General features: G+C 48.0%; 1 protein-coding gene across 3 annotated transcripts in view; it reads left to right on the plus strand.

Annotated features, from left to right (window-relative positions):
* The window catches only part of CPAMD8 (C3 and PZP like alpha-2-macroglobulin domain containing 8), a 98,806-nt gene that overhangs the window by 33,509 nt on the left and 40,300 nt on the right, over positions 1–24,997 (plus strand). For all 3 annotated transcript variants that reach the window (XR_004349427.1, XM_032629015.1, XM_032629014.1), the window contains exons 14-22: positions 31–214; positions 1,528–1,700; positions 2,309–2,458; positions 2,831–2,992; positions 4,488–4,630; positions 8,030–8,092; positions 18,810–19,041; positions 24,178–24,331; positions 24,728–24,858. Coding sequence is in view for 2 of the 3 variants with exons in the window: in XM_032629015.1 (XP_032484906.1) it covers positions 31–214; positions 1,528–1,700; positions 2,309–2,458; positions 2,831–2,992; positions 4,488–4,630; positions 8,030–8,092; positions 18,810–19,041; positions 24,178–24,331; positions 24,728–24,858 (1,392 nt within the window). In the remaining variant the exon portion in view is untranslated. The remainder of the gene's footprint in view (positions 1–30; positions 215–1,527; positions 1,701–2,308; positions 2,459–2,830; positions 2,993–4,487; positions 4,631–8,029; positions 8,093–18,809; positions 19,042–24,177; positions 24,332–24,727; positions 24,859–24,997) is intronic.

Consider the following 24,997-nt stretch of genomic DNA (forward strand, 5'->3'; position numbering starts at 1 on the left):
ATGGCTCCCCATGCTACATGTCTCCCACAGGTCGGGGAGGATGCCCATTTCCCAGTGAAGTCCACGTGTCCCTGCAATTTCACTCTGTACTATGAGGTAGCTGCGAGGGGCAACATTGTGCTCTCGGGCCAGCAGCCTGCCCACATCACCCAGCAGAGAAGCAAGCGGGCAGCCCCGGAGAAACCCATCCGCTTAATGCACCTTTCCGAGACAGGTGAGCTAGGCCACGGGCTGGAGTTTCCTATATTCCTTCTGAACCATTGAGACTGGGGTGGGTGCCTCAGCAAGGAGGAGTAGGCAGGGTGCAGCCAGGAGTGGGGGCCTGCCTCAGGGTGGAGGGCACATGTTCCAGGTAAGACCGGGTTGGGGCCAGGAGGTTGGGCAGTGACCAGCTGTTGGAGGCAGCTCCTCTTGAGCCTGCCATGGGCTGGGCCCCTGCACAGGCCCATGATGTGCCAGGTTGCCATCTGCCAGGCCCCTTCTGCCTTTGCCCAGACTGATTCCACATTCAGGGGTCCTTCTTTTCCCTCTCCTTGACTCTACATGTTCCTCACAAGACCCACCTCCTCCCCTGGGTCCCCCCAGCCTCCTCCTCTTCACAGCCCTTCTGCCTAAAGCAGGATCCCCTAACTGAGGACTGTGGACACTTGCAGGATATTCTTTGTGATGGGGCCTGTGCTGTGCACTGTAGGGTGCTGAGCAACATCCCTGGTCTCCCCCCACTAGATGCCAGGGGCAACCCCCCTACACACAGTATGACAACCTAAAATGTCTCCAGATATCACCAATGTCTCTAGGGGGAAAAGTGACTCCTGGGTGTGAATCACTGAGATAGATAGATAGATAGATAGGGAGACAGATTCATAGAATTATCAATAGATAAATTGATGGATGGATAGAGTCATGGATAGGTGGGTGGATAAAGAGATAGCTTTATAGATAGAATCATCAATAGATAAATTGATAGATGGATGGTTAGATAGAGTCATAGATGGATGGATGGGTGGATAATTGGATGGATGGATGGATAGTTAGATGGATGATGGATAGGAAGGCGGGCAGACAGGCAGACAGGACGTCAGACAGGGTCTCTCTCATCCACGTCACTTTCTCATCCTCCACACTACTGATGTTTGGGGCCGGATTATTCTCTGTGGGGCTGTCCTGTGCATTGTAGGGTGTTGGATAGCATCCCTGGCCTCCACCCACTAGATGCCAGTAACACCCCCAAGTTGTGACAACCCAAATTACCAAACGTCCCCTGGGGAGCAGCATTGCCATGGTTGAGAACCACTGGCCTGAATGGTGCTTTGGACATTGTGCATCCACATCCTCTTGGGTTTATCTTCCCTTCTGGGTGAAATAACAGGGGGTGTGAGTATCCATGGAGTAGTTGCCCTGGGCCAGCCCTGGGCTGCCATCTCTTCGTGCTACCCCCTATGTAACCCCCAGAGCAACTGGGGCGTCAGTGGTTCTACTGTGGGATGCTGAGTTTTCACGTCTGTCCCCACCTTTGACTTGTCTAAGAGCCCTCTCCAGCCCCAGCAGCAGAGGTCAATGTGTGCGTGACCTCTCTCCGGCTGACCGTGACCCCCAGCATGGTCCCCCTCGGCCGCCTGCTGGCCTTCTACGTCAGGGAGAATGGAGAAGGGGTGGCTGACAGCCTCCAGTTTGCTGTTGAGACCTTCTTTGAAAACCAGGTAGAGCATCGGGTACCAAACTGGGGGAAGGAGAGGCGATGGGCAAGAGTCATCAGGGCTGAGGGCTCCAGGGTGTCGGGGCTGGGGTAGACCGCACACAGCTGCCACTCAGACTTTCACATAGTATGACAGGCAGGACTTTTAAGGGTTGCCCTACCTTCAGGATCCTAAGTTGCGTCTTTACTGGAGATCCTCCAAAACTCACCCAGATGGGGATTGCATTCATTACACACAGGAAAAGTGGTCAGCTGTTCTCTGTCCCTGCTGGGCTCCAGACCTAAGGGACACCACTCATGTCCCCCCAAACGGGCTCCACCCCCCACGTCCTCTTCCTGCGCCCTCCAAAACTGGCTGCAACATGTCCTCTGTCACCGCCCACCTCCCCACCTCTCTTCTCCCCGCCCATCTTCTGCACAGAATGTACCAGTTGCGCCAGCCTAGTTCCGGTCATTCATCCTCCCATCCCTTTCCTCATCTGTGCAGCAAAGCCAGGGTCCCAGCTGAGCTGGCGAGGACCGACTCTTCTCGGAGGGCAGAGAGGGTGGGTGGGTGGGTGGGTCTGGAGAGTTCGGTCAAGCTCCCGAGTTTTCTGCTGTGTTTGGGTCCAGGTTTCACTGACATATTCAGCAAATGAGACCCAACCCGGGGAAGTCATCGATCTGCGGGTCAGGGCTGCAAGGGGCAGTTGCGTGTGTGTAGCTGCGGTTGACAAGAGCATCTACTTGCTCAGGTCTGGGTTTCGGCTGACTCCCACCCAGGTGAGCGGGGGCCCTTGGGCGCTGGGCTCCAGCATCCTCACGGACGTCTCTTCCTTTCCAATAACTGAAAAGCCCCGTATAAATCCAGATTGTCTCTCTTCACTGGGTTCATTCTCAGCAAACCCCATCCTTGTCGCTGTTTGGGTGCAGTTAAAAGATCTTGGAGTCAAATCCAATGTCACGTTGTCCGGGTCCCACCTCTTCAGCCCCATGCTTCCCATCTTAAAAATGGGTTAATGCCACCAACTCCTGTCTGCTAAGATTGGTTCCAAGTGATACATGTGAGAGGAGGTTGAGATGGGAGCATGCCAGGCCAGATTGGGTTGAAAAGAAACCCTCAGTTGACCAGTTCCTGCTCCCCTTTGTTTGTAGGTTTTCCGGGAATTGGAAGATTACGATGTTTCTGATGCTTTTGGGGTGTCCAGGGAGGATGGACCCTTCTGGTGGGCTGGGCTGATGGCCCGACGACGCCGGCGCTCCTCCATCTTCCTGTGGCCCTGGGGCGTTACCAAGGACTCCGGGTTTGCCTTTGCCGTAAGGAGAGGTGGTCTTGGACCCCACCGCCCCCTTCTGAGCTCCTTTTCCTTAGAAACAAAGGGTCTCGGGATACAGAGATGGGTTGGGGTGGAAGTTTCCAAACTTTTAGCATTGCAGAATCTTTTTTGATTCTCCCCAGTGGAAGCTCATATGTGGACCCTCCCAGTTTGCAAAACGGACGAGAGCAGAATGAGTATCCATTGATAACTTGAACTTGTTCTGGAGCAATGATGATGAAAGTGCTTTGGTGGAAGGAAAACCTACACTATGGGTGCAGGTGCCGTGTTCTCAGGTCCCTTGCTGACATTTATAGCTCTAATCTGTCCCCCTTCCTTCCTGGCTCCGGGGACCAGGGCACTGCTGGAGATGCAACACACACAAATGTCATTCTAGCCTACTTTAGCAAGCTGGCGGTCTCCACTCAAATGCACGAGAACACTTTTCATCCTAGGTTTTAAATCATTTAAAAGGCATCCTTGGGAATCCTCTGGTGGTCCAGTGGTTAGGACTCTGTGCTTTCACTGCTGGTGCCTGGGTTCAATCCCTGGTCGGGGAACTAAGGTCCTGCAAGCCCTGCGGCATGGCCAAAACAAATTAAAATAAATAAAAGGCATCCTTTTCCTCCCATTTTTATTATGGAACATTTTCAAACATACAGAAACGTTGAACAAATTAGCGAACACCTGTGGATCCACCACTTGGATCCCACAGTTAACATTTTGCTGTATCAAATATATATACCAATATATATACATATATATCATTTTTTATTAAAGAATTCTTTTGATGTGGACCATTTTTTTGAAGTCTTTATTGAATTTGTTACAACTGCTTCTGTTTTATGTGTTTTGGTCGTGAGGCACGTGGGATCTTACCTCCCCGACCAGAGATCAAACCCGCACCCCCTACACTGGAAGGTGAAGTCTTAACCACTGGACCACCAGGGAAGTCCCTATATTATAACAGTAATAACTGCAGCCCACAGTCATTGGCTCTTGGTCCAGATCAGGCACTGCACCAATTGATTTGTTTTAAATAGAGGTGAAATTCACATAGCAGAAAATTAACCCATTTTAAAGTGAACAATTCAGTGGCATTTAGTACATTCACAGTGCTGTGCAAACCAGCACCTCTGTCTAGTTCCAGAACATTTCCATCACCCCAAAAGGAGACCTGTCACCATTAGCAGTCACTCCACACCCACCCTCCCCCAGCACCTGGCAACCACTGATCTGCCTGTGGTTTTGGACATCTCATATAAATGGAATCATACAAGATGTGGCCTTTTGTGCCTAGACCACAAACGCGCTGGCCTCCCCTCTGCTCTGCCCTGGATGGTTACCGGGTCCCATGACCCCCTTAGTCCGTGTCACCAAGCCTGGAGAGAGGACTGACTCCCTCAGGGCTACGCAGCAGTGATGTTGGGGCAGTGACCTCTGGGACTACAATGTCCACTTCCCCACTGTGGGTCTGGGCATTATCTGTTGCCTAGGAAACAGGACTGGTGGTGATGACAGACCTGGTGAGCCTGAACCACCGGCAAGACGGCGGCCTGTACACTGATGAGGCTGTCCCTGCCTTCCAGCCCCACACAGGGAGCCTGATGGCAGCAGTGTCCTCCAGACAACCCCCCAGGTAATTGTCACTGCCTCGAGTAGGGTTGTCTAAACTCATACTGTTGACATTTGGGTCTGGATCATTTTCTGCAGTGAGGCTGTCCCATGCACTATAGGGTGTTGAGTGGCATCCGTGGTCTCCACCAACCAGATGCCAGCAACCCCCCGCCCCTACCCCCAGTTGTCACAACCAAAAATGTCTTCAGACATTGCCCAGTGTCTCCTTGGGGCCAGACTCACCAATGGTCTAGTGTGCTGGGGCACTGAGCACTTTGGTCCTGCTCCCCCTAGTCCTTGGACCCATCCAAGTGCATGGAATTGGGGGTTAGGGGTGCAGAAGAGAAGGAAGGTGTAACAGGGGAGCAGATCTGCCTAGGGACAGACAAATTGGGGCAGGGTGGGAAACTGTGGCTTGATCCTCCCACTCCCAGAAACTCTGCTTAGAAAATTCTCTCTATTACCCTTTCTCCTTCCTCCCACCATTTCCTCCTTCCTTCTGTTCCTGTCTCTTCCCCCTTCCCCTCCAACTCTTTACCTTTTGGAGTTAGACACCAAGTAATTACTTTTCAGTCTTTCTTATTTTAAATCAAATGTTTAAGCCTCAGAGTGTTGCTTTGGCTGCACCCAAGTTGTGCTATGAAGTGTTTCCATTATTGCTGGCTTCCAAATAGATTCCTACTAGCAGAAAAATTGATTTGCCCAGATGTGGCAAGTGACTTACCCAGAGGTGTTTTCAATTTTCAAGTGATTTTTAAAATTATTATAATTTTATGTGTTTTATAAATTTGTGTCAGATGTGCATAATGGCCAGAGAACATGGTCTGTATGATATCCACTACGGTCAACAAACATAGTCAGTATGATACCCATCATCTGGTTTTTATTTTGGAGACGGGCTATGTGGTATATGGTCTGCTTTTGTAAATGCTCATATCTACTTGAAAAGAATGTCCAAGCTCCTGTCATTGGGTATAGGATTCTCTATACGTACTTTTGGTCAAGTCTATGGTAGATGGTGCCCAAACCCTCCATATCCGTGCTCATTTTGTTTTTTTGTTTGTTTGCTAACTTATGAATTACTGAGAGAGAGGAGTTCACATCTCCCCCTTAGATTTGTGGCTTTGTCCCTGGTCTCATGGAAACCTTTGTTTCACAGAAGGTAGTGTCTCCTGTTCTCTCCTGTCTTTCCCTTTGTTCCCTCCCTTCTGCTCCCCCATCCCCCACCTGTCTTCTTTCCCACCTTCTTCATTCTCTGCCTCTCCCACTAACTCCTCAACTCCAGCCAGCTTGGGGAGGGGTAGGGTGTTTTGAAGACCTTGCCTTTTCACTCTCTCTGAATTTAGGGGTGTGTAGGCTGGGAAAAGGGAGGCAGGCCTTGGATGTACCCTTTCCTACCAACTCATTAAATGAGAAGCACAGAACCAAGTGGGCCAGGGATGGGGTCAGTGTGGTCAGCAGTGCCCCAGCATCTGGGTCTCTTTGGAGACCTTGAGGGTGGCACCCAGACTCCTTAGCCCTTGTTCTGAGCCAGATGTGGCCCAGAGGATCTCCCACCCTGGCAGGCCTGTCCATGAAAACCCTCTTCTTCTTTCAAGCCCTCTCTGCCCAGATTGGGAACCTTCCCAGTCCCCCCAGTCTCCTCTGCAGTGGTTTCTGGATACCTGGATCCCCTAGGTTCTTCCTGCCCAAGTCACACGTTTAACAGGCCCACAGGGGTCCTCGTTTCCAAACTCCACATCAGGGCATAGGCAGACCAGGCTCCCCCTATGGTACTTTGGACGCACACGAAGGCATTTCTGAGATGTGGTTGAGTGAGGAGGTGGAATATTGGCCCCTGAGCATCCTTCAGCCAGACACTACTCTGGAAGCCTGGAGCCTCCCATGTGCATGCCTCCTGAGAGCTTGGCCTGAAGTGGATATGCAAGCAGCCTCGAAACCCAAAACCTCAAAGGGAATTGTAAATCCCAATGCAGAAAGGCATAAGAAATGCCTTAAAAAGCAAATGTTTGTGCCTTTTTGTAATTGGATAATGCATCCTTATTCTGAAGGACATTTTTCTTAACCATATGCATGTGGTTAAATTATTTTTCAAAGAGTATGAAAGGGTATATAATGAAATGGAAGTCTCCCTCCCACCTCCAGATCCTCCGCTCCCTTCTAAGAGGCAATAATGGTCAATAATTCCTTAGATATCCTTCTAGAAATTTTCTGTGTATACACAAGGATTTAAAAAAAAAAAAAAACGCCGTGGGAGAATACTATAATACTGTTCTGTGCCTTCCTTTTTAAAGTCAGCGATAAACCTTAGAGGCCATTTCATACCAGTACATATATACTTACCTCACCCTTTTTCACTGACACATAATATTCCACGGTGTGAATGTACTGTCATTTGATTAACCAAACGATGTTTGTTATTTCTCACAGTGCTGCAGTGAGCCACACCGTAGTCTGTCTTTGCACATGTGTCTGTGGTTAATTTCAGGGTTCATCCCTGGGAGAGGTAACCTCAGGTTGAAAGAGATGTGAGCGTTTCTAATCTTGAGAAGTTTTGCCAGATGTCAAGTAGGGCTTATTAATATTATTTTTCAAAGAATAGGACAGTCCCTGGACTTCCTTGGCAGTCCAGTGGTTAAGACTTTGCCTTCCAGTGCAGGGGGTGCAGGTTCAATCCCTGGTTGGGGAGCAAAGATCCTACCTGCCTCAGGGCCCAAAAACCAAAACATAAAACAGAAGCAATATTGTAACAAATTCAATAAAGACTGTAAAAAAGAAAAAAAAAAAAAAGAATAGGACAGCCCCTGAGGAAGGTGGGCTGTGAGGCTTCTGAGGATAAACCAAGAATGAAATCACATGAAAGAATGTATATACGTACAACTGAATCACTTTGCTGTACTTCAGAAACTAAACTAACGCAATGCCGTAAGTCGACTATACTTCAATTAAAAAAAACTAAAAAAAAAAAAAAAAATGAAAGCACAGAGGAAGGGGGAGAGGGGATAGGAGAGCTCTATGTAATGATGCAGAAAAACATGGCAAACCCAGGGAGGGAAATTAACAAAGGAGAGGACATGGGGTGGTCCCTGTGGCCCTTCTTACCTTCTAAATTCAGGATGCGAGGCACCACTGTCGTTTTAAGAAGCCTCTGCCAAGCCTTTGATGCCTCGCTTGTACTAGTCCTAATCAAGTAGAATGTTAACCCTGCCAGGTGAAAGAATTAACACATTATGTCCTATTAGAGTAGAACACTAACCTTTCCAGGTCAGAGAATTAAAACGCGTAGAATATGAAGCTGCTGGGTAAGAGAATTAACATGTTATAGGCTAATCAAGTAGAATGTTAACCTGCCAGGTAACAGAATTAAGTTATGTCCGTGAAACTTTAATCATTTCTTTTTTTTAAACAAAAATTTTCGTAGAGCAGAGAAGAAGAAAAGGACCTACTTCCCTGAAACATGGATTTGGCACTGTCTCAACGTCAGGTAAGTATGATTTCTTTCCTTTGCTGCCTTTGTGGGCTGACTCAGAGGCACTCATGAAAGATGGTTCCCCGTCGGTGTGCCTGGAGATCTGACACCAACATCTGAGTAAGACATTGGGCATCCTTTTCTAACACATAAAACTCAAAGCTATGAAGTCAGCCCCAAATCCCTCTGCAGCCTCAGACATCTGCCTGTGAAATATGAAATTTGAGGGCTTCATGCTTCTTAACAACTCCCTCTTGGGGTAACTCTGTCCGCTCTGTTTATATAACGAGCTCATTAAAATGATTACAATTCCCTGGAACATGAACTCAGTTCCACCCACCCACCCCCTCCTCGCTCCTCAGGGGACTCAGGCTCCTGCCCGCAAAACAGGCTGCTTCTCTCAGCACATTTCCTTTCTGCATTGTTTTCTCTTTTAGTTCGCCTTGAAGCAGCAGTGCTGTGCTAAATTCTTGCCAGATGCAGTTGGCTTTTTTCTTTCAATGCTTAGTGTCAGAAGGTAGTGGTGACTTGCCCTGGGAAACCAGTTAGGCATGAAAGTTCAGACCCTGGGGCTAGTGGATTGGCCAGCGGGCGGACCGACTGCTGAGCTGGGGTCCCCTTCTTGGCATGAGATGCCGTGGTACATGCTCAGCACAGAGCCAAGCACTCAGCTGGGGGTTCCTCAGGCTGCTTTCACGGATGTGCGTGTCCTCATTATGGGCAGTCTTCCCCGCTGGTCAGAACAGAAGCTGATTACTGCATTTTGTTCTGGGAGTCCAGATTTAAGATGGGCTGTCGGTCCATCATCAGAGATGTACAGAGAGTAAAATCTTATCTATTCTCTGTGTGCTGGGTGATGTTTTGGGTGCTGGGTAGTGTTTTTGGTGCCAGGGATGGCACCTTGAACAAGGCAGATAGGGTCCCCTCACGTGTAGAATTTATGTTTTATGCCTCCAAAGGCTTCATGCTTCAGTAGGGCCAGTGTTCTCATGGAGGGCTTGGCCCAGGGCTTGGGAGGAAGTAGAGGGACCCTTTCCCAGGGCAGGTGGAGCCCAAGCTGGGTCCCACAGGATAGATAAACAAGAAGGGGGATGGGGGTCCAGGAGGCAGGACCAGCATGGGCAAGAGTTGGGGCTTGGGAGAGGCTGGTGATTTTCACATGGTCGGGATGAGGCAGGTGGGGCCAAGAGGACGAGGCAGGGAGTGTGACGGCCGTGTGGTCTGTGGTGGGGGTGTGGAGAGCCACAGAGGGTTGCTGGGAGGCATTTGGGATTTGAGACGGTCTCTCTCCCTCTGTTGGCTGGAGCAAGGATGAGTCAGAGAGTACAGATCTGAGACCAAGGAGGAGGTTCTCGCTGGGCCCAGGCAAGGACTCGTCAGCTCTTTTTTTTTTTTCTTTTCTAATTTTTAAAATTGGTAAAATACACGTAACATAAAATTTACCACCTTAACCATTTTTAGGTGTACAGTTCAGTGGTAATAAGTGCATCCATATCGTTGTGCTGCCATCACCACCCTCCGTCTCCAAAACTCTTTTCCTCTTGCAAAACTGAAACTATGTCCCCATGAAATACTAACTCCCCAATCCTCCCTCCCCTCAGCCCCCTAGCGTCCACTCTTCTACTTTTTGTCTCTATGAACCTTACTGCTCTAAGGACCTCATGTAAGTGGAATCATATAGTATTTGTCCTTTTGTGACTGGCTCATTTCACTTAGCATGGTGTCCTCATGGTTCATCCTTGTTGTGGCATGTATCAAAATTTGCTTTCTTTTTAAGCCTGAATAGCATTCCGTCGTATGGGTGGACCACATTTCGTGTATGCATTCATCCTTTGGTGGACACTTAGGTTGCTTCCACCTTTTGGTTATTATGAATAATCCTTCTGTGAATATGGATGTGCAAATATCACTTTGAGACCCTGCTTTCAGTTCTTTTGGGTATATACCCAGAAGTGGGGTTGCTGGATCATATGGTAATTCTGTGTTTAATTTTTTGAGAATTCACCGTATTGTTTTCCACAGTGGTTGCACCATTTTACATTCCCACCAACAGTGCACAAGGGTTCTTCTTTAAATGTTGGATAGAATTTACCAGCGAAGCCATCACATCCAGAGCTTCCCTTTTTGGGAAGATTTTGATTGCTGATTCAATCTCCTTACTTGTTAGAGATCTATTCAGATTTGTTATTTCCTTGTGATTCAGTCTTGGTAGGTTTTGTGTTTCTAAGAATTTGTCCATTCATCTAGATTATCCAAGTTGTTGGTGTACAGTAAGTCTCTTAAAATCTTTTTTTATTTCTGTGGAATCAGTAGTAATGTCCCCACTTTCATTTTGGATTTTAGTAATTTAAGTCTTTTCTCTTTTTTCTTAGATCATCTAGCTAAAGGTTTGTTAATTTTATTAATCTTTTCAAAGAACCAACTTTTGGTTTCATTGATTTTCTCTATTATTTTTCCTTTATTAAAAAATTTATTTATTTATTTGGCTATGCCGTGTCTTAGTTGTGGTATGCGAGATCTTCATTGCAGCATGCGGGATCTAGTTCCCTGACAAGGGATTGAACCTGGGCCCCCTGCATTGGGAGCGCAGAGTCCTAATCACTGGATCACGAGGGAAGTCCCTCTCTATTATTTTTGTATTCTTTATTTCGTTTATTTCTGCTATAATCTTTATTATTTCTGCTTCTTTATTATTTGATCTCTTTTGTTTTTCTTTTTCAAGTTCTTTAAGTTACAAAGTTAGACTGTTTATTTGAGATCTTATTTTTTAATGTAAGCATTTACAGCTATGAATTTCCCCCTTAATACTGCTTTTGATGCATCCTGTGAGTTTTGGTGTGTTGTGCTTTTGTTTTTATTCATCGCTAAGTCCTTTTTTTCTTTTTTTTTTTGCAGAGATTTTTAAAAATTTCTTTCAAATCCAGAGATAATTTGAGTAGCGAAGTAAAACAGTTAATTTTTGACATATCATTTATCTTTGCAAAAACATTTTTCTTTTTGAATTTTATTTTATTTATTTATTTTATACAGCAGGTTCTTACTAGTTATCTATTATATATATATTAGTGTATATATGTCAATCCCAATATCCCAATTCATCCCACCACCACCACCACCCACCCTGTTTTCCCCACTTGGTGTCCATACGTTTGTTCTCTACATCTGTGTCTCGATTTCTGCCTTGCAAACCGGTTCATCTGTGCCATTTTTCTAGATTCCACATATATGCATTAATATGCAGTATTTGTTTTTCTCTCTACGACTTACTTCACTCTGTATGACAGTCTCTAGGTCCATCCATGTCTCTACAAATAACCCAATTTCTTTCCTTTTTATGGATGAGTAATATTCCATTGTATATATGTACCACATCTTCTTTATCCATTTGTCTGTCGATGGGCATTTAGGTTGCTTCCATGACCTGGCTATTGTAAACAGTGCTGCAATGAACATTGGAGTGCATATGTCTTTTTGAATAATGGTTTTCTTTGGGTATATGCCCAGTAGTGGGATTGCTGGGTCACATGGTAATTCTAGGTTTAGTTTTTTTAAGGAACCTCCATACTGTTCTCCATAGTGGCTGTATCAATTTACATTCCCACCAGCAGTGCAAGAGGGTTCCCTTTTTTCCACACCCTCTCCAGCATTTGTTGTTTGTAGATCTTCTGATGATGGCCATTCTGACTGGCATGAGGTGATACCTCATTGTAGTTTGATTTGCATTTCTCTAATAATTAATGATGTTGAGCAGCTTTCCATGTGCCTCTTGGCCATCTGTATGTCTTCTTTGGAGAAATGTCTATTTAGGTCTTCTCCCCTTTTTTTGATTGGGTTGTTTGTTTTTTTAATATTGAGCTGCATGAGCTGTTTATATATTTTGGAGATTAATCCTTTGTCTGTTGATTCATTTGCAAATATTTTCTCCCATTCTGAGGGTTGTCTTTTGTCTTGTTTATAGCTTCCTTCACTGTGCAAAAGCTTTTAAGTTTCATTAGGTCCTGTTTGTTTATTTTTGTTTTTATTTCCATTACTCTAGGAGGTGGGTCAAAAAAGATCTTGCTAGGATTTATGTCAAAGAGTGTTCTTCCTATGTTTTCCTCTAAGAGTTTTGTAGTGTCCGGTCTTACATTTAGGTCTCTAATCCATTTTGAGTTTATTTTTGTGTGTGGTGTTAGGGAGTGTTCCAATTTCATTCTTTTACATGTAGCTGTACAGTTTTCCCAGTTTTCTTCTTATTGAAGAGACTGTCTTTTCTCCATTGTATATCCTTGCCTCCTTTGTCATAGATTAGTTGACCATAGGTGCATGGGTTTATCTCTGGGCTTTCTATCCTGTTCCATTGATCTGTATTTCTCTTTTTGTGCTAGTACCATATTGTCCTGATGACTGTAGCTTTGTAGTATAGTCTGAAGTCAGGGAGTCTGATTCATCCAGCTCGGGTTTTTTTCCTCAAGATTGCTTTGGCTCTTCGGGGTCTTTCGCTTCTCCATACAAATTTTAAGATTTTTTGTTCTAGTTCTGTAAAAAATGCCATTGGTAATTTGATAGGGATTGCATTGAATCTGTAGATTGCTTTGGGTAGTATAGTCATTTTCACAAAATTGATTCCTCCAATCCAAGAACATGGTCTATCTCTCCATCTGTTTGTGTCATCTTTGATTTCTTTCATCAGTGTCTGATAGTTTTCTGAGTACAGGTCTTTTACCTCCTTACGTAGGTTGATTCCTACATATTTTATTCTTTTTGTTGCAATGGTGAATGAGATTGTTTCCTTAATTTCTCTTTCTGATCTTTCATTGTTAGTGTATAGGAATGCAAGAGATTTCTGTGCATTAATTTTGTATCCTGCAACTTTACCAAATTCATTGATTAGCTCTAGTAGTTTTCTGGTGGCATCTTTAGGATTATCTATGTATAGTATCATGTCATCTGCAAACAGTGACAGTTTTACTTCTTCTTTTCCAATTTGGATTCCTTTTATTTCTTTTTCTTCTCTGATGGCCATGGCTAGGACTTCCAAAACTATGTTGAATAATAGTGGCGAGAGTGGACATCCTTGTCTTGTTCCTGATCTTACAGGAAATACTTTCAGTTTTTCACTATGGAGAATGATGTTTGCTGTGGGTTTGTCATATATGGCCTTTATTATGTTGAGGTAAGTTCCCTCTATGCCCACTTCCTGGAGAGTTTTTATCATAAATGGGTGTTGAATTTTCTCAAAAGCTTTTTCTGCATCTATTGAGGTGATCATATGGTTTTTATTCTTCAGTTTGTTAATACGGTGTATCACATTGATTGATTTGCGTATATTGAGGAATCCTTGCATCCTTGGGATAAATCCCACTTGATCATAGTGTATGATCCTTTTAATGTGTTGTTGGATTCTGTTTGCTAGTATTTTGTTGAGGATTTTTGCATCTATATTCATCAGTGATATTGGTCTGTAATTTTCTTTTTTTGTAGTCTCTTTGTCTGGTTTTGGTATCAGGGTGATGGTGGCCTCCTAGAATGAGTTTGGGAGTGTTCCTTTCTCTACAATTTTTTGGAAGAGTTTGAAAAGGATGGGTGTTAGTTCTTCTCTAAATGTTTGATAGAATTCACCTGTGAAGCCATCTGGTCCTGGACTTTTGTTTGTTGGAAGATTTTTAATCACAATTTCAATTTCATTATGTGTGATTGGTCTGGTCATATTTTCTATTTCTTCCTGGTTCAATCTTGGAAGGTTATACCTTTCTAAGAATTTGTCCATTTCTTCCAGGTCGTCCATTTTATTGGCATAGTTGCTTGTAGTAGTCTCTTAGGATGCTTTGTATTTCTGTGGTGTCCATTGTAACGTCTCCTTTTTCATTTCTAATATTATTGATTTGAGTCCTCTCCCTCTTTTTCTTGACGAGTCTGGCTAAAGGTTTATCAGTTTTGTGTATCTTCTCAAAGAACCAGCTTTTAGTTTTATTGATCTTTGCTATTGTTTTCTTTGTTTCTATTTCATTTATTTCTGCTCTGATCTTTATGATTTCTTTCCTTCTACTAACTTTGGGTTTTGTTTGTTGTTCTTTCTCTGGCTCCTTTAGGTGTAAGTTTAGACTGTTTATTTGAGATTTTTCTTTTTTCTTGAGGTAGGATTGTATTGCTATAAACTTCCCACTTAGAACTGCTTTTGCTGCATCCCATAGGTTTTGGATCATCGTGTTTTCATTGTCATTTGTCTCTAGGTATTTTTTGATTTCCTCTTTGATTTCTTCAGTGATCTCTTGGTTATTTAGTAACGTATTGTTTAACCTCCATGTGTTTGTGGTTTTTTACATTTTTTTCACTGTAATTTATTTCTAATCTCATAGTGTTGTGGTCAGAAATGATGCTTGATATGATTTCAATTTTCTTAACTTTACCAAGGCTTGATTTGTGACCCAAGATGTGATCTGTCCTGGAGAATGTTCCATGTGCACTTGAGAAGAAAATGTAATCTTCTGTTTTTGGGTGGAATGTCCTATAAATATCAATTAAATCTATCTGGTCTACTGTGTCATTTAAAGCTTGTGTTTCCTTATTAATTTTCTATCTGGATGATCTGTCCATTGGTGAAAGTGAGGTGTTAAAGTCCCCCACTATTATTGTGTTCTGTCAATTTCCTCTTTTATAGCTCTTAGCATTTGCCTTATGTATTGAGGTGCTCCTATATATTTATAATTGTTATATCTTTTTCTTGGATTGATCCCTTGATCATTATGTACTGCCCTTCCTTGTCTCTTGTAACATTCTTTTTTTTTTTTTGGCGGTACGTGGGCCTCTCACTGTTGTGGCCTCTCCCATTGCGGAGCCCAGGCTCCGGACGTGCAGGCTCAGCGGCCATGGCTCACAGGCCCAGCCACTCCGCGGCACATGCGATCTTCCTAGACTGGGGCACAAACCCGTGTCCCCTGCATCAGCAGGCGGACTCTCAACCACTGCACCACCAGGGAAGCCCCAACATTCTTTATTTTAAAGTCTGTTTTATCTGATATGAGTATTGCTGCTCCAGCTTTCTTTTGATTTCCATTTGTGTGGAATATCTTTTTCCATCCCCTCACTTTCGGTCTGTATGTGTCCCTAGGTCTGTAGTGGGTCTCTTGTAGACAGCATGTGTATGGGTCTTGTTTTTGTATTCATTCAGTGAACCTGTGTCTTTTGGTTGGAGCATTTAATCCATTCACGTTTAAGGTAATTATCGACATGTATGTTCCTATTTCCATTTTCTTAATTGTTATGGGTTTGTTTTTCTAGGTCCTTTTCTTCTCTTGTGTTTCCCACTTAGAGAAGTTCCTTTAGCATTTGTCGTAGAGCTGGTTTGGTGGTGCTGAGTGCTCTTATCTTTTGTTTGTCTGTAAAGCTTTTGATTTCTCTGTCAAACCTGAATGAGATCTTTGCCGGGTAGAATAGTCTTGGTTGTAGTTTATTCCCTTTCATCACTTTAAATATATCATGCCGCTCCCTTCTGGCTTGCAGAGTTTCTGCTGAGAAATCAGCTGTTAACCTTATGGAGTTCCCTTGTATGTTATTTGTCATTTTTCCCTTGTTGCTTTTAATAATTTTCCTTTGTCCTTAATTTTTCTCAGTCTGATTACTATGTGTCTTGGCGTGTTTCTCCTTGGGTTTATCCTGCCTGGGACTCTCTGCACTTCCTGGACCTGGGTGGCTATTTCCTTTCCCGTGTTAGGGAAGTTTTGGACTATAATCTCTTCAAATATTTTCTCGGGTCCTTTGTCTGTCTCTTCTCCTGCTGGGACCCCTATAATGTGAATGTTGTCCCAGAGGTCTCTTAGGCTGTCTTCATTTCTTTTCATTCTGTTTTCTTTATTCTGTTCTGCAGCAGTGAATTCCACCATTCTGTCTTCCAGGTCACTTATCCATTCTTCTGTCTCAGTTATTCTGCTATGGATTCTTTGTAGTGTAATTTTCATTTCAGTTATTGTATTGTTCATCTCTGTTTGTTTGTTCTTTAATTTTTCTAGGTCTTTGTTAAACATTTCTTGCATCTTCTCGATCTTTGCCTCCATTCTTTTTCCGAGGTCCTGGATCATCTTCACTATCATTATTCTGAATTCTTTTTCTGGAGTTTAGTGGTTTTTCTGGGGTTTTATCTTGTTCCTTCATCTGGGACATAATCCTCTGCATTTTCATTTCATCTATCTTTCTGTGATTGTGGTTTTCCTTCGGCAGGCTGCAGGATTGTAGTTCTTCTTGTGTCTGCTGTCTGCCCTCTGGTGGTTGAGGCTATCTAAGAGGCTCGTGCAAGCTTCCTGATGGGAGGGACTGGTGATGGGTAGAGCCAGGTGTTGCTCTGGTGGGCAGAGCTCAGTAAAACTTTAATCCAATTGTCTGCTGATGGGTGGGGCTGTGTTCCCTCGCTGTTGGTTGTTTGGCCTGAAGCGACCCAGCACTGGAGCCTACAGGCTCTTTGGTGGGGCTAATGGAGGTCTGGGGGTGGGGGCTCACACCAATGAGTACTTCCCATAACTTCTGCTGTCAGTGTCCTTGTCCCTGCAGTGAGCCACAGCCACCCACCCCCACCTCTGCAGGAGACCCATCAACACTAGCAGGTAGGTCTGGTTCAGTTCCCCCTGGGTCCTAATGCACACACTTTGTATGTGCCCTTCAAGAGTGGAGTCGCTGTTTCGCCCAGTCCTGTTGAAGTCCTGCAATCAAATCCTGCTAGCCTTCAAACTCTGATTCTCTGGGAGTTCCTGTTGCTGGACCCCAGGTTGGGAAGCCTGACGTGGGGCTCAGAACCTTCGCTCCAGTGGGTGGGCTTCTGTGGTATAAGTGTTCTCCAGTTTGTGAGTCACCCACCCAGCAGTTACGGGATTTGATTTTATTGTGATGGCCGCCCTCCTACCGTCTCATTGCGGCCTCTCCTTTGTCTTTGGATGTGGGGTATCTTTTTTGGTGAGCTCCAGTGTCTTCCTGCCCGTGATTGTTCAGCAGCTAGTTGTGATTCCAATGCTCTAGCAAGAGGGAGTTCTAAGTACTTTTTATTTATTTATTTATTTATTGGATTTATTTTTGGCCGCGTCAGGTCTTAGTTGCAGCATGTGGGATCTTCACTGAGGCATGCGGGATCTTTTGTTGCGGTGCGCAGGCTTCTCTCTAGTTGTGGCACGCGGGCTTCTCTCTAGTTGTAGTACACAGGGCGCGTGGGCTCTGTAGTTGTGGCACACAGGCTTAGTTGCCCCATGGCATGTGGGATCTTAGTTCCCTGACCAGGGGTCGAACCCAAGTGCCCTGAATTGTAAGGCAGATTCTTTACCACTGAACCATCAAGGAAGTCCCCTAAGTACTTTTTAATTTCCTTTGTGATCTCTTCTGTGATCCTTTGCTGTTTAAGAATGTGTTAATTTCCACAAATTGGTAAATTTTCCAGCTTTCCTTCCCTTGTTGATTTCTAACTTCATTCATCTTATTGTGGTCAGAGAAGGGACTTGGTATGCTATCTCTCTTTTTAAGCCCACTGAGGCTTAGTTTGTAGCTTAACCTATGGGTCTGTCCTGGAAAATACCCCAAGTGCACTTCAGAAGTATGTGTGTCCCATTGTTGTTGTTGGGTAGAGTGTTCTGTATATGTCTCCCCCTGTTCTGTTCCCCACAGAATGGCCCACTGTCAGGTGGATCCGCCAAGACATAGGGGTCATCTCACTTGGAGGGAGCCCTGGACAAAAGGCTCCAGCAGCTTTATGGACCATGAGGTGGGGTTGGGGGTGGACAGGGGAGAGAGTTAGGAGTGGGAAAGTACTCCAACTGGGGAGGGATGTCTTCAGTGTTTCCTTCTGACCATAAAGAGGCCTTGGCAGAGGTGTCTGAAGAAAACCTCTGCCCGTGGTCCCTTATGCTAAAGAGACCTGGGAATGGAAATTCTGGGCTGGGAATGCAAACATGAAAAGAGCATGGCCAGCCAGGGGCCCTGAGTCCTTGGCTGCAGCTCCCCTCAGAGACCCCAGTGCACACGCACCCCTCACCTCCCTACCCTACTCCCACCCCGTGAGACCTGCAGGCCTGTGGGCAGGCCTGAAAAATCACACATACGTCCTTAGTTAACAGGGAGCTGGGCTCCACAGGAGTGTATGGGACAAGGATGCCAGGCCAGGAAGTGTGGGTGTCCCCCACAGGCAGACATTCCTTGGCTTGTGGCTGCATCACTCCAGTCTCTGCCTCCATCCTCGCCTGGCCTTCTTCTCTCTGTCTGAATTTCCCTCCTCTTCTAAGGACACCTGTCATTGGATTAGGGCCCACTCTACTCCAGTGTGGCTTCATCTTAACTAGTGGCATCTGCAAAGACCCTATTTCCAAATAATGTCCCATTCACAGGTTACCAGGGGTTAGGGCTTGGACATGTCTTTCTGGGAGACACACAAGCATGCTCTAAGTGACCAGTCCCCTTGATTCAGCGTCTTTCTCCCTTAAGCTGGGCAGAGCACACACTGCCAGAGTTTGCCTCTCTGGACCCATGTTTTGAATGGTCCTGTGATCACAGCTGTCCTGAGAGACATTCATGTTTCTGATTATGGCGAGTCAGGGCCGAGGGATGACTTTCTCCTGTCACACGCTGTGGGGTGCCTTTAGTGCTTATTTCCAAGCTGTCGGGGCAGTTGCGGGGGGCACCACCCTGGAGCCCAAGGCCATACGGCTGGACTCCTCTGTTCCCACCTGGCCGCTGCGGCACGGCCGTGGAGAAGAGCACACGGTTGTCCATCTTTCCGCAGTGATCCATCAGGCGAGGACACACTCAGCGTGCAGGTCCCTGACTCCATCACCAGCTGGGTGGGTGAGGCAGTGGGTCTGTCTGCCGAGAGGGGCCTGGGCATTGCCGAGCCCACTCTGCTGAAGACCTTCAAGACCTTCTTTGTCGACTTCACCCTGCCCCCCAACGTGGTCCGCGGGGAGCAGGCCAAAATCCCGCTCAGCATCTACAACTACATGGACACCTGCATCGAGGTACCGAACCCGCCCTCCATACACAGCCTTTCCCATTAAGGGGGGGAGGGGTGACATCCTTAACGGCAGGAAGCAGAGGGAGGTGGGGTCATCCTGGGGGGAGGGATTGGAGGGGCACAGCACCTGGGATGTGGGGCAGGCAGGGCGGCATGGGGTCATCCTGGAGGGCCGTGGGGGACAGCATCTGTGTTATTAGTGAGGCAGAGGCTGGATGAGTCAGCTTCTACTTCACCAGCTGTCTACACCCGGGCAGGTTGGGGGTGGGAGTGTGTGCATGGCGGGGTTAGAGGGTGACGGATGTGATGGAGCCACTGTCGTTGACTCCTGACCCTGCAGGGGTGCGGGAGGGTGAGTATCATCTGGAACGGCATGGAGTCAGGTGATCTCGGAGCGACAGCAGCAAGTGGTCTTGAAGCTGGGTCTTAGTTCTCTGCCCAGGAATTGGACCTGGGTAGCCTGGATGAAAACCAGGAATGCTAGCCACTAGACCACCAGGGGCCAGAGGCTAGAAGCAGAGTTTCCCTGGCTGTTGCTCTGTTTGCAAAATGAATTTCTCAAAGAGGCAAAACCTGCATAAACAGGCGAAGTTTATGATGAGAGACACAGCGCTACAAGTGGGAGAGCACACAGAGAGACAGTTGTTTAAGACAGAAGCAAGGCAGAAGTACACACCCGGAGAGGAAGGTGTGGGCATCCTCCCTAATGAGAAGGAGTGCAGTAAAGGGGCGGTTAAATCATTTCTACAGGGCAGTTCTTCCCGGCCTTTGTTTACCTTTGGCCAGTTGTCAGCACCTTCTCTTCCCACATCTGACCTGCCCTAGGACCCGCTCCCAACATGCTTGTGTATCTTTTTGCCAAGATGGATTCTAGCACAGAGGCCTGTGGGAGGTTTGGCATCACCTATTATGGAGTGGCGCCCCCTCCTTTTTGACCCCTGAGGAGGCTTTCTGCGCATGTGTAGTCAGGGAGGTCTCCTTGACCTTAGGAGTGGTCATCTTATCTCTTTACTCCAGTAGAGCTCAGCTCCTGCCTTTAACTTTGGCCTTGGAGTGTCTAGGGAAAAACAAAGCTCCAATTTTACTCCACTTGGCAAACACCAGCTGTCCAGCCCAGGGGCCCCTCTACCTCCTACCTCAAATCCCCCCTGAGAGACGTGAACCCCAAGAAATCTTTATTGGGAGGATAAAGGGCGACAGAGTCTGTCTTCTGTAGCTTCTTCAGGCTGGCAAGGGGCTGGTAGACCCGACCTAGTTGGGGTCATAGAGCTGTCGCCTTATCTCATCAAGGGGCCCCAGGGTGACTTCTCTTGTTATCTCTGTGTCCAAATTTCCTCTGAGAAGAGTCCCTGTTTTATTGGATTAGGGTCTACCCTAATGACCTCATTGGAACTTGACGACGTCTGCAGAGACTGTAGTTCCAAATGAGGTCACATTTATAGGTACCGGGGGTTAGGATTTCAACATATCTTCCTGGGGGACACAATACAACCGATAACAGCTACCCCAAGGAGGTGGGCTTGGGGATTTCAGACGAGGAGGAGGGATGGCAGGCAATGTGGAGGGAGCCGCGAGGACCAGGGTCAGGTGGGGGCAGGATAGGGAAGGGGTGTTTGGGGGCCCGAGCATCAGTGCGGCTGCAGGAAGGCAGGGGCACCCTCCTCCCCCGCCTTTGTAATCATTTTGCACCATCTCAGCCTGGATGTCAGCTGGGGGGTGGCAGGAAGAGAGAGGAGGTGGGCACCCAGAGTTAGGGGCAACCCTCAGGAGTGGGAGCTGGGAGCCGAGGCTGCAAATGGAGGAGTGCGTGGGGTGCAGGGCCAGGGGTCTAGCTGGGAGCAAGCCAGCTTTCCGCAGCTTGGCCTGGAGGTCAGGCTACAGGTCTCAGCCTCACCCCAGCCAGCCGGGAGGAGCCTGCTAACCTTGTCCTGGCCCGGCCCATGTGTGTGCACCCGCCCCCCTCAAGGCTGCCGGCACATTCCCCACCAAGGGCAGAGATGGGAGGGGCAGCCCCAGGCCACAGACACTGGAAACCAAGAGATTTTATCCACCCCCTGCCCAGATTTCTGGCTTTTCTTGAAAAACAAGGCCTGGCCAGGGAGTGATTGGAATTTGCCACCTGCAGGGCAGCGAGGCTGCTGGGGGTGGAGGTCCTGAGTGGAGGTGGCGGATCCCCCACGGCACAGCTGTAGTCCCAGCGCATACCTGTCTCAGCATCCCCCAGATGACCCTTTGGACTTCAGCCTGCTGTTTCCATTCACCAGCCCACTTTGTCTCAGTTTCCTTATCTGGGTGTGAGAGATCTACCTTCACCCCCTGCACCCTCGGCTATGTCTGTGATCATTTCTGAGGCTGGCCCAGAGTGGAGACAGCAGTGTCCCGAGTCTCTGAGTCTCAGCTCAGAGGCTGACCTTGAGCTTCCATGAAATCATTTACTCCCTTTTTCCTTTGCAAATTCTATACCTCTGCTGACTGATTACATCTACCCAAGAACGTGTTGTTCAGAATGCCGTATGCTGGCCCTGAGGCCAGTAAAGGACCCCTCCCATTGCCTTCTGCCTGGCACAGTCCGGGTTTGAGGCTGGTATTTGCATTTGACTCCCCGATGCTTATTTGAGCCACACGTAATGTACTGTCACACAGTAACTTCTGTCTTGGGTCTTTATGAAAAGAAAATTCCAAGTGAAAATAAAAGGGGTCAGTGGGCTTCCCTGGTGGCGCTGTGGTTGAGAGTCCGCCTGCCGATGCAGGGGACACAGGTTCATGCCCCGGTCCGGGAAGATCCCACATGCCGTGGAGCGGCTGGGCCCGTGAGCCATGGCCGCTGAGCCTGCGTGTCCGGAGCCAGTGCTCCGCAACGGGAGAGGCCACAACTGTGAGAGGCCCGCATACCCCAAAAAAAAAAAAAAAAAAAAAAGGGGTCAGTGCAGGTCTGGAATAGAAATGAAACACCCAGAGGCCACCAGAAAGGAATTCCTGTGTGTAAGATGTGAGAGAGTTGAATTCTTCACTCAAAAGCTATCGCCCGATACCTGATGCGTGCCACGCTCTGTGTGGGAATCTGAAGACCCCAATGCTCAGGACGTGGGGTCTGCCTGAGCTCACCTGGAGCTCTGATGCCACTAACTCGGTGTTCTTGGGCACGCATCTCTGTGCCCAGTGCTGGGTGGATGATTTTAACTGTATCATTATCAAGTGCCCACGTGGGCTGAGGAAGGAGGGGCTGTGATGGAATCATTCCCGCTTGGGGAGCTCAGCGAAGCATCGTCGTATGTTCAAGGTCCCCCAGGGAGTGAGTGGCAGAACCTGTGTTAGAATTAGGTGTCGGGAATTGCCCAGCCGTCCAGTGGTTAGGATTCTGCGCTTCCACTGCAGGGGGCAGAGGTTTAATTCCTGGTTGGGGAGCTAAGATCCCGCAAGCCGTGCCACACAGTGCGGCCAGAAAAAAAAAAAAAAAGAATTAAGTGTCTACAGGAAGCCAGGGAGGCCCTGAGGAGGGGTGGCTTCTCTGAACGCCGAAGTCTTTGGGCGATGCTTAAGCTGGGCACCAGCTCTGGAAGGGCATTCCTGGAAGTGGGAATAGTATATGCAAGTGACAGGCAGGAGGCAGCTTGGCCTGTCCCAGAAACTGACTGTGACACAATCTGGCTGGGCTTTAGGGTCTGGTTGGAAAAGCAGGAGAGAAGGGGGACGCTTCTGCAGTAATCTGAGTGAGAGCCACTGAGTGAGAACCACGGCAGTGGCCACGCGGTGGCCTGGAGGGGGCCAAGGAGGACATGTGAGGGGCTCAGGGCAGTCAGCTGGGATAAAGGTGCCCCCAAACCCAGAACCTTTATCATTCGTGCTTTTTATGTAGCTTATGGCTAGGAGGAATAGGACCCTAGTTTCAGAAAGCCAGAATAAATGTAGGGTGGTCCCTAATCACAGGGTGGCCCCCAAGGGAGGCTCCCTCCTGAACTGCAGGCAGGCCCCCCAGGTGCCCATTTCAGCTCCTAGCAGGCACTGGTGGTTGGCTTGTCAGCGGGAAGAAGGAAGCCCTGCCGGGCAGCAGGTGTGTCCAGGGATCACCACACGTCAATTTCAGGAACCGCCCTCCCCGCCCCCCCCCCCGCCCCCCCACCTCCATGTGCTCTTCCTGAGGTTCCAGGAAAACAGGCACATCCAGACCCCTCAGCCTGGACAGCGGGTTCCATCCAGCACCTGGAAAATGTATCTCACCGATGCTTGATGCTTGAATTTCTTCTTTCCTCCCTGGAAGAACTTTCTAGAAGGATGCTGTCTCGAGGGGAATGGGGGAGTCCCCAAAGCACCCTGCACCAACCGTTCTCATTCAGGTTCTACTGGGCCTGCCCTTGGGCAGGATTCAGACACTGTCACACTTGCCACTGTAAAGCTTCCTTGTACACACCTGCGTGTGTGCGTGACTCAGGCACGTCAAGCCTCTGACGCCCAGGGATCGCTCTTGTCTGTTCAGATCTGTTTCTTGAGCTCCTAGCAGGGCTCCTGAACCCACCAGGTGCTGCATATGTGCTGGTTGGACAAATGCATGTGGAGCAAAGAGCCTATTGTAGATTGAGGGTTATAAACACACACACGTACACAACATGCACGCGGAGACATGGTGTGCACAAGCACACATGTGTAGAGAGCCATGCTTGCACGTGTGCAGAGACACTTGCCTTCACTCGCGTGCACTCACACACCGTGTAATGCTACGCCTACACACAGGTGTGCACACAGAGACGCATGCATGCACAGCACACACATGACACATACACGTGTGCACACCAAACTCTATTATGACTCGGTGGACCTCAGTGGTTGGAAAGAGGGTCAGATGAAGTTCCCTGCGGGGCCTGCATGTGGAGTGGCCCCTCTTATCCCATGCTTGGCCAGAGGGACAGCCCTTGGTCCCAAGGGAGAGCTGGACCAGTGAGGGTTCAGGGGGCTGAGGGAAGGAGGGGCTCCCAGCAGGACAATGGTAAGTGGTTTGTTCTGATCAGAAATGGAAAGAGAGCCTCCCAAAGAGAGCGTGGCTTTGGGGGAAAGGCTGCCAGGGTGGACGGAGTGCAGTGGGCAGTGGGGTGTGCTGGGAGGGCACACAGATTCCGGGCACCATGGTTCTTGCCACACTCTCCAGGTCTACGTGAAGATCTCAGTTCCCAAGGGCATCCAATTTGTCGGACATCCTGGCAAACGCCATCTGACCAAGAAGACGTGTGTGGTCCCCGGGGAGATGGAACCCTCCTGGCTGGTTCTGTCCTTTGGCGACCTGGGTCTCAGCAGCATCACAGGTGAGGGTCATGTGCTTCTTTGGGCAACTCCACTCTCCAGGCTGCCAAGGGCTTCAGGTGCAGAGTCCAGGCACGGGTGAAGGGTCAGCGGGGCAGAAGATGAGATCAAGGGGCAAGACAGCTGCTGGGGATGCAGGCCAGAGGGAATGATCAGGAGGTAGGGGGCCTCATCTGGGGGAAGCCAGTCTTTTAAGATGCCAAACCGAGGTAGCACACGCATGCACGCATATGCATGCACACACATCCAGCCTACACCGTGCACACACGCGCATAGGCACATACACGCACATATGTGTGCATGCACACCTGGGAAGCCTGGGACAAGGGTGGGGTATAGAAGAGCGCCGGATAGGGACCTGTTCTGAGAGCCAGCACCGAGTACTCAAATCTCCGCAGCCAAAGTCCTGGCTTACAGAGAAACGAGCTGCTGCCGGGATGGGAAGTCGGTCAGAACCCCGGAGGAGAATTACGCTGACAGGAGGGTCCCCATTGGGAGGGATCACATCCGGCGCGGTGTGATGGTTGAGGTAAGCCTATGTCCTCACTCGAGGCACTTGGCCAGGGCCTGATTACCTCAACAGTGAGGTTGGGGCCGGAGAGTGTGGTCCCTTCCCAAGCCAGGGCCAGGGCAGCCCCCATGAGTCCTGCTCTGGGGCTTGGGGCAGG

This window comes from Phocoena sinus, chromosome 3, assembly GCF_008692025.1.
Source record: "Phocoena sinus isolate mPhoSin1 chromosome 3, mPhoSin1.pri, whole genome shotgun sequence".
Taxonomy (NCBI): Eukaryota; Metazoa; Chordata; class Mammalia; order Artiodactyla; family Phocoenidae; genus Phocoena; species Phocoena sinus.